The sequence below is a fragment of the Juglans microcarpa x Juglans regia genome, chromosome 3S (assembly GCF_004785595.1).
Source record: "Juglans microcarpa x Juglans regia isolate MS1-56 chromosome 3S, Jm3101_v1.0, whole genome shotgun sequence".
NCBI lineage: Eukaryota > Viridiplantae > Streptophyta > Magnoliopsida > Fagales > Juglandaceae > Juglans > Juglans microcarpa x Juglans regia.
The window spans coordinates 19,899,833-19,908,790 of record NC_054599.1 but is presented as its reverse complement, the minus strand read 5'-3'; the positions used below and the strand labels follow the sequence as shown (position 1 = coordinate 19,908,790).

The 8,958-nt window shown below is 33.6% G+C and overlaps 1 protein-coding gene across 1 annotated transcript; it reads left to right on the top strand.

Annotated features, from left to right (window-relative positions):
- The first annotated feature begins 1,877 nt into the window (after positions 1-1,877).
- LOC121258561 (probable leucine-rich repeat receptor-like protein kinase At1g35710) lies at positions 1,878-5,570 on the top strand. The gene is made up of 11 exons (XM_041160096.1): positions 1,878-2,190; positions 2,288-2,435; positions 2,532-2,603; positions 3,098-3,169; positions 3,595-3,666; positions 3,770-3,913; positions 4,006-4,086; positions 4,188-4,259; positions 4,408-4,479; positions 5,158-5,229; positions 5,330-5,570. The coding sequence occupies exons 1-11, from the start codon at positions 2,100-2,102 to the stop codon at positions 5,418-5,420; spliced, it is 987 nt and encodes a 328-aa protein (XP_041016030.1). The 5' UTR covers positions 1,878-2,099; the 3' UTR covers positions 5,421-5,570.
- The last annotated feature ends 3,388 nt before the right edge of the window (positions 5,571-8,958 follow it).

The following is an 8,958-nucleotide window of genomic DNA, read 5'->3' as shown; positions in this document are numbered from 1 at the left end:
TGATAATTTAGTATATGTAAACATCATAATATTACTACCATACATAATCAAGTATAGAAATAAGCTAGATAATAGTATTTAAAGAAGTTTAGTATAATAAGTTAATAACACATATATTAATTTACTAAATTATAATAATATGTAATTAGACACTAGAAAGTCTAGTATATAATTAAGTTAGAAATAAGTTAGACATTAGTATAATAACATGTAATACTAATGTATAATAACATGTAAATAGAAACTAAAAATAATATATAAAATTATAGTATGATAACATGTAATTAAACATTATACTATAAGTCTAGTATAAAAATAAGAAATAAATTAGCAGTGAATGATTTCATTTTAGTTTTTAATTTCTTGGAAAAATTGAAATTGGAAAACCCACAAAAAAATCTTTTTAAAATGAACTAAATATGAAGCTAAAAATGGTCCAAAATCGAAAGTCCAAATTCAACTCCGATTAAGTGGCATTTAGGAAAAGAGCGATGCTACTCTGCCGTCGAGAGTAGCCCGCTCAGAGTGACCGCTAGGCCAAAATATCTTTTTCATTTTTTTATTCATATATTTTTATCATTTTAAAATATTTTTAAAAAATATAAAAAAATATCAATATATTAATAGCCACTTCATTAATTATTAAGTAAAAAAAAATAAAATACATTAGGTGTCAAAATGAGAGGATAAGTTGAGTGGATAAAGTAGTATTTTTCTTAAAAAAATCCGACTCCGATTAAGTTAGTGCTCATCCCTAACTCATAGTGTAAAAGTGTGTATTTTTTAAAAATATTAAAGGAAAAACACACATTTAGTGGGAAAAACATACATTTTCCTTGAGTATTTAAACCTAGAAACATGCTAGAACGCACGACCATTTTAAAACACGAAATGGCACACCTTATCAAATGTCCAATTTACCACACCTTATGAAATGTCAAATTTACGCTCCTTTAAGACACAATCTCATGTATTTTCAGACAATCTTGGGTGTTTTTTCAGACCATCCTCACCAAGAGCATTAGTCGCATTTCTCACCCACGAGTATCAGACTCTTCTAGGCAATGGCTGTTGCACCCACATTTGTTCTGTTTTTGCATCCACAAAAACACTGTAAATTTTGGCCATGACTGCTACTTTGCATTTCTTTTCAGATTTTTTAAGCTACAGAATGCCTAAAGTATATACATACAAATGAAGATAAAATGTATAATAAGATGAGATGAAATAAAATGGTTTTAAATGAAAATTTAAAATTGAATAAAATATTGTTAGAATAATATTTTTTAATATTATTATTATTTTGAGATTTGAAAAAATTAAATTATTTATTATATTTTGTATGAAAATTTAAGAGAATTATAATAATGAGATAAAATAAGATAAAATATTTTTATTATTCACCTTACACACCTTAGTAAAGGAGAAGTTTTTATTTTTATTTGTTTTTGTAACCTGGACGGAGGATTAAAGAACTGTACAGGAAAGGGAGAAATGCCAGCAATTGTAAAGAACTTCCATTTTACTTTTTCTTGTTTTATTTTACTTTTTATTTTGTTTTTTCTTTATTTATCGGTCTCGGCACTATTCGTGCGATTCGTGCAGTGGACTGCAGCAGCACACTTACAACACGCTCGTTTGTTTTTTGGATGAAATGCGGTGAGATTAAAATTAAAAAATTAAATAAAATATTATTAAAATATATTTTTTAATATTATTTTTATTTTAAAATTTAAAAAAATTAAATTATTTATTTTATTTTATATTAAAAATTAAAAAATTATAATAATTAAATAAAATGAGATATTTTATGAAAACGAACGATGGCTCGAAGAAAAGAAAATATTCGAAAAACTATTTTCCGTTATTTCGTTCGATTTCTAGGTAACCAAACATGTCGGAAGAGGCTCTCTTCGATGCCGAGTTGGAAAGGTGGGAGTAAATTAATTAGCTGGTATATGATGGTGGTCACTCTCAACTCGCGAGTAATCAAGTAACGAAAACAGAGAGATCTCTTAGATTAATGTTCAGACCTGTAATGCTCACAACCTCGGTCCTCATTTTTTGAGAGAGAGGTAGAATTCTCGGCGTCCCTTTTAATGGCGCGTTTACCTTTGCTTGCACTCCCTACGATTCTCATTTCCGCTTCGCTACTGAACCTCGCTCTCTCCAAAACCCTCAAACGGGATGGTAACTCTCTGATTCCTCTTTATCTTGTTTCTTTTTTTTTCTTTCCTTCTTTTTTGGTTGTCGATCTTACCGAACCGAGTTTCACAATTGGGTTCAGTGAAAGCACTGAATGAAATCAAGGCGTCTCTGGGGTGGAGGGTGGTGTACGCGTGGGTGGGAGACGATCCTTGTGGAGACTGCGATCTGCCGCCCTGGTCTGGGGTCACCTGCTCCACTCAAGGCGATTACAGAGTGGTCACTGAATTGTATGCTTCTCCTTTCTCGTTCTCATTGGATCGGGATTCAACGAATTTAGGAAAATGAGGTTTATATCAGAGTACTGCTTGGTTTATATTTTGCAGGGAGGTTTACGCGGTGTCGATTGTGGGGCCTTTTCCTACTGCTGTGACCAATCTGTTGGATCTCACTAGGCTGTAAGCTTCTTCTATGACTAATCTTATTGGAAATATATAAAATGTCATTTCGATAACTTGGCTCCTTCAATTCAAAAGGGATTTATGTCCATTCCTTCATTCTATTTTGATTTATTTGGCTGTCAATCATACGTTCATGGATGGAATCCTCATGATTTTTTCCTTCTCAAATCTTCTTATGTTCGTGGGCAGTTTGATGCTAAACCTCTAGGATGGAAATCAATATGCTTGTAGTGGGAATATCAATTTGGCATAAATAATGTTATCGGACATGAACTTCTCCGAAGTCATTGTTTCTAACATACACAACTGCGAGTAGTAACTGGAAGTTATTATTCAGTATAGTCTACAGTCGTCTTCCTTTTATTAAAAATTTAAAGATGAGTTCATAACTTGTTTGTTTCTTCAAAGGTTTTTTTTTTTTTTTTTTTTTTTCTTTATATATATATATTTCTTCAAAGGTTTATGATAACATGATTGTATCCACATGACAGGGATCTCCACAATAACAAGTTGACTGGACCAATTCCTCCTCAGATCGGACGGTTGAAGCGGCTTAAAATACTGTACCATCCTTTGCTATTACTTCGATCGTAATTAGTATGTTTAATAATGTTATTGATATTTTTAACTTATGCATATATTATTTGGATCTTTGTATTCCCTCTTTAATTTCATAGTTAGACTTGCAATTTTATTCAATGTTCCTTGGGAGCTTGATAGAGTGGCCATCTATCACTAAAGACATACAAATTCATTCTAAGCAAGTTAAAGTTGTTAGTTTGTGCCTTTGTGAAGAACATGCCCCCCACACCACCCCCCCCCCCCCCCCCCCCCCCCCCCCCCCCCCCCCCCCCCCCCCCCCCCCCCCGCGCCCCGGCCCCTTTTTCCCTGCTCGATTATAAGCTTTAGCATATGTAGTTCGAATGTTGAAAGCTTTACTTCATTGTTTTGATCTTTTAGTTCTAATTTGAATTTTTATTTTTCTTAGTAATCTGAGGTGGAATAAACTACAAGATGCCATACCTCCTGAAATTGGTGAATTGAGGAGTCTAACTCATCTGTGAGTAACTTTAACTTCTGTGACCATAAAATTATGTTTGTGGATACTGTTCATATTATTCATACTATTTAGAATTAAGTGTCGTTTCTTGAAATTCATGCAGATATTTAAGCTTCAATAACTTCAAAGGTGAAATTCCTAGGGAGCTTGCAAACCTTCCAGAGCTTCGCTATCTCTATCTGCAGGAAAATCGTTTGATTGGGCGAATTCCTCCAGAATTGGGAACTCTACAAAATCTTCGGCACCTGTAACAATCTATATTCTCTTCTGCATCTTGATGTAGGGCATGCATTTCCATCACACTTCTAACATGGTCATTGTGATTTTACATGTTCTTAGGGATGTTGGCAACAATCATCTGGTGGGTACTATAAGGGAACTCATACGCGTTGAGGGGTGCTTTCCAGCCCTTCGCAACCTGTAAGCTTGGAGAATTTACAGTCATTTTATTGATATTTTGAGACTGTGGACTGCAGCGTAGTGATAAGTTTCTGTATTCTTTATGTAAATCTGATATGCAGATATCTAAATAATAACTATTTAACGGGAGGAATACCTGCACAGCTTGCAAACTTGTCGAACTTGGAAATCTTGTAAGTATTACTTCTCTGTCTTCTTTCTTTTCTTGCTCCTCTCTTTATCTCTCTGCAATTGTTGACATGAAAATGGCTTATTCTTGTAAACTCTATTATCTTAAGATATCTTTCTGGTCCCTACTGTTGACTGAATTACCATTCACAGGTACCTCTCCTACAATAAAATGTCTGGAGTAATACCATCTGGACTCGCTCATATTACTAAACTGACTTACTTGTGAGTTCTCTTTCAGATTGTTTGTTGCTAATCCCAGTTGCGTTTGACTAGCTAATGTAAACTTTCATAGAGATGGGTGTGAAGGATCTGCTGCCTTTTTTCATTGGAAAAAACACATTAAAAGATAATATGATTAGTAAGTACTTGTAGTCTCTAAATTTGCATTTTTATTTTGCTGATGATGAATCATTTTATCATTCTAGCAAAATTCCCTTATACATAACATCCCTATACTTAGATAAATGCTCTTTAAGTTCTGTAATATTTTGTTGCTTATTATTTTCAGCCGCTTGCTAATGGCACCCCCAAGGCTGTGGTGTTTTTTAGACAAATGAATGGTAATAATTCAATGTAATGGAAATGTCTGCCACAAGTTATGGGCTGTCCATAATTACACAGCCTGCTTATCTTCCTAACTTGGTGTCTGAGTTGCTGCTTTTTATTAGAATAAAAAACCTTCAATATCGTGACATGCATTACATGGCTTGTCTTAGCTACACAACAAACTTGCATCTCTGCGCAGGCATTCCTCTTTTAGTTGAAATCTCATGAAATGCATTCTCTTTTTTCTGTTTTCTAAAGTTGGTGGATATATGCATCATTGCACTATATTGTCATTGTTTGTGGAGGAAATTGTCGTGGTATAGTCTGTGAAAGATTCCTTCTACTCAATTTCAGGTACTTGGATCACAACCAGTTTACAGGGAGAATTCCTGATGCTTTCTATAAACACCCATTCTTGAAAGAAATGTGAGTTTTTTTTTTTTGAATGCTCAAATCTTTGAAAGCCACCAATCCTGAGTTCAAGCTTGGAATCAAGTAAGTTAATGTTAATTTAATGTTTTTATAGGTACATTGAAGGAAATGCATTCCGCCCAGGCGTAAACCCAATAGGTTTTCACAAAGTCCTTGAGGTTTCTGACATTGAGTTCATCGTTTAGTCAAGGCAACAACTTATTCTTTACTAGATTAGATACCATATATGTATTGCCCGAATGAAAGGTTCATTTAATTCTCTGATTGAAATGGGAAATTTAATTTTTGTTCATCCATGATTGTGCTATTAATGAATTTTGGCTAGAAGTTTAGTATTTGATGGGTATTGTGTTTTGACACTGTAAATAGTTCCACACCTTCAACAATTAGGGCCTGTTTGGATACTTAGAATATCTCAGTATATCTGTGAATAGTAGTGAAATGGTTTAAGTTAAGATGTTTTATTGCCTATTAGGTTTTGAGAAATGAAAAAGAAAAAGTTGAATAAAAATATTATAAAGTTAAAATTAGGAATATATGCCCATTTTCAAATTGTTCCACGAGGATATGTAGTTATTTACTTGTCAAAAGGGATATACTTTATGTAGAGAGTGAGTGAAAAATGTTTCATCAGTGTTGGTTATAGCTGTGATATTTAAAATTCCACTGCCGTGGTGCATATGCCTGAAAAGGTTTCGATGCAATGATAAGGCTCTAGTCTTGGGGAACCCAACAAAAGGCGAAAAACCCCAAGAAAAACATTTGACATGGGCACCCTCTTTTGTTTTGTTTTGTTCTGTTCTGACTAAACCGAATTGCTGGCTAAATTTTATTTTAGGAATAAAATATACTCTTCCCGCCTGCTATGCATCCCACGCAAAAAGAAAAACACGAAGAAAAGCTTGAACTCCTTCATTTCGGCCAATCCAGCAGCTGTAGCGACTCCTAGTAAGCCATGTCTTCTACTGTTGCCGCTGAACGCCTCCTAGTAACCCACCCAGTCGTCGCCTTTTTTTTTTTGTTTCTTCACTTTCTCAGTTTTTTTTTTTTCCAGAAAATTGATTTCACATTTGTCTGATTTGGAGTTTATATATATATATATATATATATATTTGATTTGTTCATTCCATTTGATTGCCGTAAATCAATGAAAGATTTGTAATGAGCCCCTTTTCTTGAGTATGAATTACCAAGACCTAGAGAGAGAAGATCCAAGAAGTAGAGAGAGAGAGAGAGAATTACAGGCGAGAATGCAAGGGAAATTCTTCTGAAAACAATTCATCCCCTTTATTTCATTGCTTCTGTTTTTATAGTTGACAATTAATAGAACGGTACCGTATTGTACTTTCTTAACAGGTTACGTTTAACATAACGACATCGTTCAATTACACTTCATTAAGCTAAAATGAAAACTAATCTCACCACGACTTGTCGTATTGCCAACTTCTTAACTAACAAAACTAACTTCCCATTCTTATTTCTGCTGCTGCATGTGATTCTTCCCACGAGCCTTCAACAACTCTAGCTGCTGCTGCGCACAATCTCCTCAACAATGCTCAACCTCTGGACCCTTACGAGATTTAGGAGATTTTTCTGTTTTGGGTGTTTCTCTGTGATTGCCGTAAATCCCGTAGGTGGGTGTTTCTCTATTTTAGGATCCATGGGGAAGGTTTGCCATGGTCGAAGGTGACCCATGGTTTGATATCGGTCTGCGTGGGTCACAGAGAAATCGAGGTAGTGTTGGGTCTCAGTTGGCCAAAGGTGTGTATACGTCTAGTGTTGGGTCTCAGTTGGCCGAAGGTGACCCAAAAACAGGTACTGTGATTAGCAATCGAGGTTTTGGTTCAGTAGAGTGATTACATACTCATACCTATGTTTTTTGGTTTATGGCTTCTGATTCTTTACCTTGGTGATTGGTGATGTTTATCCTTAGTGCATTAGAGGTATGGCTCTGAGGTTCAGTAGAGTTTATGGTCAAAAAGTTTATTTATTACATACTCGTACCTGTAGATGATGGCCCGGGAGAATTCGATTTATTTATTACATACCATACCTGTAGAGTTTAATGCGTTTGAAATCCCTTCAGAAATTGATGAAATCCCTCGCGATCTAAATGTTGAAATGCGTCGATTGTTTTCTCGGCAGTATCATATTTTTAATTAGCTTTCTTGTAAATATCTTCCACCTTCAGAGTTCAAACCGTTCATTTCCTCACATGTCTTGTTAGGAATGCATCCATACACTCACCACGATGCCTACTTCACAAGTCTTCTAAATAACAATAACTTTTTGATAGATGCCACAAATGAGATTAATGAACAACTCTTTCCACCTCGAGTTGAGGTTATTGAGGTTGAACCAAGTGGATGAAAACACAGAGGTAATAATTTTAGTAACGATGAAGATTTGAGGCTTGTGGAGGGATGACTTGAAGTTTCCTTAGATGTGATACAAGGAAAAGATAAAAAATACATGATGTTATGAAAAAGAATATAAATATTTTGAGGAAAATAAGAAATTTGATTCTACACGTAACTACACATCTCTAATTTGGATTTTCATGCAGCATCTTCGAATCTGGATCTACCAATGGGCCATAAAGCAGAAAAAGAGAAACAAAAGAAAAAAAATAACGGACTCGGATTCTCTCATGGTACTAAATAATATGAAGGAAGATAGAAAGAGTAAACCCATACTTATGCAAGAAGCACGTAATCATGATGATAAGATATCGTGTCTTAGGCAAGAGAAAGTGAGTCTTAGGCAAGAGGAAGTGCATATTCAAAAAGAAAAGATGGAACTTGAGTAGGAAAAAGTACAGATTGAAAAAAAAAAAAAAAAAAAAAAAAAAGAGGAAAGAATTATGACAATAAATACAAGTATTATACCTCCAATGCTACAACAATACTATCTTCAACGACAAATGGAAACACTTGCAAGTTGTGCTAAGAAAAACTAGCTATCATATTTTTTATGGAGTAATATTTTATTTGTGGTTTGCTTGCTTTTTTATAATTATGGAGTAACGTTTATTTGATGTTTTGAATCTTGGATTGTATTTGACATTTTAGTTTTAAATCTCGGATTGTATTTAACATTTTAGGAGTCTTTAACTCCAATGACGTTTATGTTTTATGGAGTAACATTTATTTGATCTTTTGAATCTCGGATTGTATTTAACATTTTAGGAGTCTTTAACTCCAACAACGTTTATGTTTTATGGAGTAATATTTATCTGATGCAACTTTAATACAACCATAAACTTTAATAATTTTTACTACGACCATAAACTTTACTACAAGAAATAATATATCAGTTCAAAAAATATAACCGTTGTAAAAAAAAAAAAAAAAAAAAAAAAAAAAAAAAAAAAATCGTTTGAAAATTTTATCTGTTGTAGTTTTTTAATAACAAATAAATATTCAAATTAGAACTAGAATTAAAATAAATAAAAAGTTCAAAATCAATATTTTATTAGAATAGTGATAGATTTGTTAAGTCTGTTATTAGATATTTTTGAAAAGTAGCTAACTAAATTTGTAAGAGTAAATTTTCTAGTCAAATTTTGGCCAAAGCTTGTTGAGCTCATTACTAGTACTCTAAGGCCTTTACACCATACTATTGACGTGCATAATTTGAGTTGTATTCTGCATCATTGTAAAATAGTGCATGTTGTAATTATCTAAAGCTAAGATGTTTTTTAAATGCCCTCATCCCCAAGCA

Bases quoted from the DNA above. Each gene is read 5' to 3' on its own strand.
- LOC121258561 (XM_041160096.1), top strand. From the start codon at position 2,100: ATGGCGCGTTTACCTTTGCTTGCACTCCCTACGATTCTCATTTCCGCT. The intron at 4,087-4,187 runs GTAAGCTTGGAG...TCTGATATGCAG, and splicing joins TTTCCAGCCCTTCGCAACCT to ATATCTAAATAATAACTATT. The intron at 4,480-5,157 runs GTGAGTTCTCTT...ACTCAATTTCAG, and splicing joins ATTACTAAACTGACTTACTT to GTACTTGGATCACAACCAGT.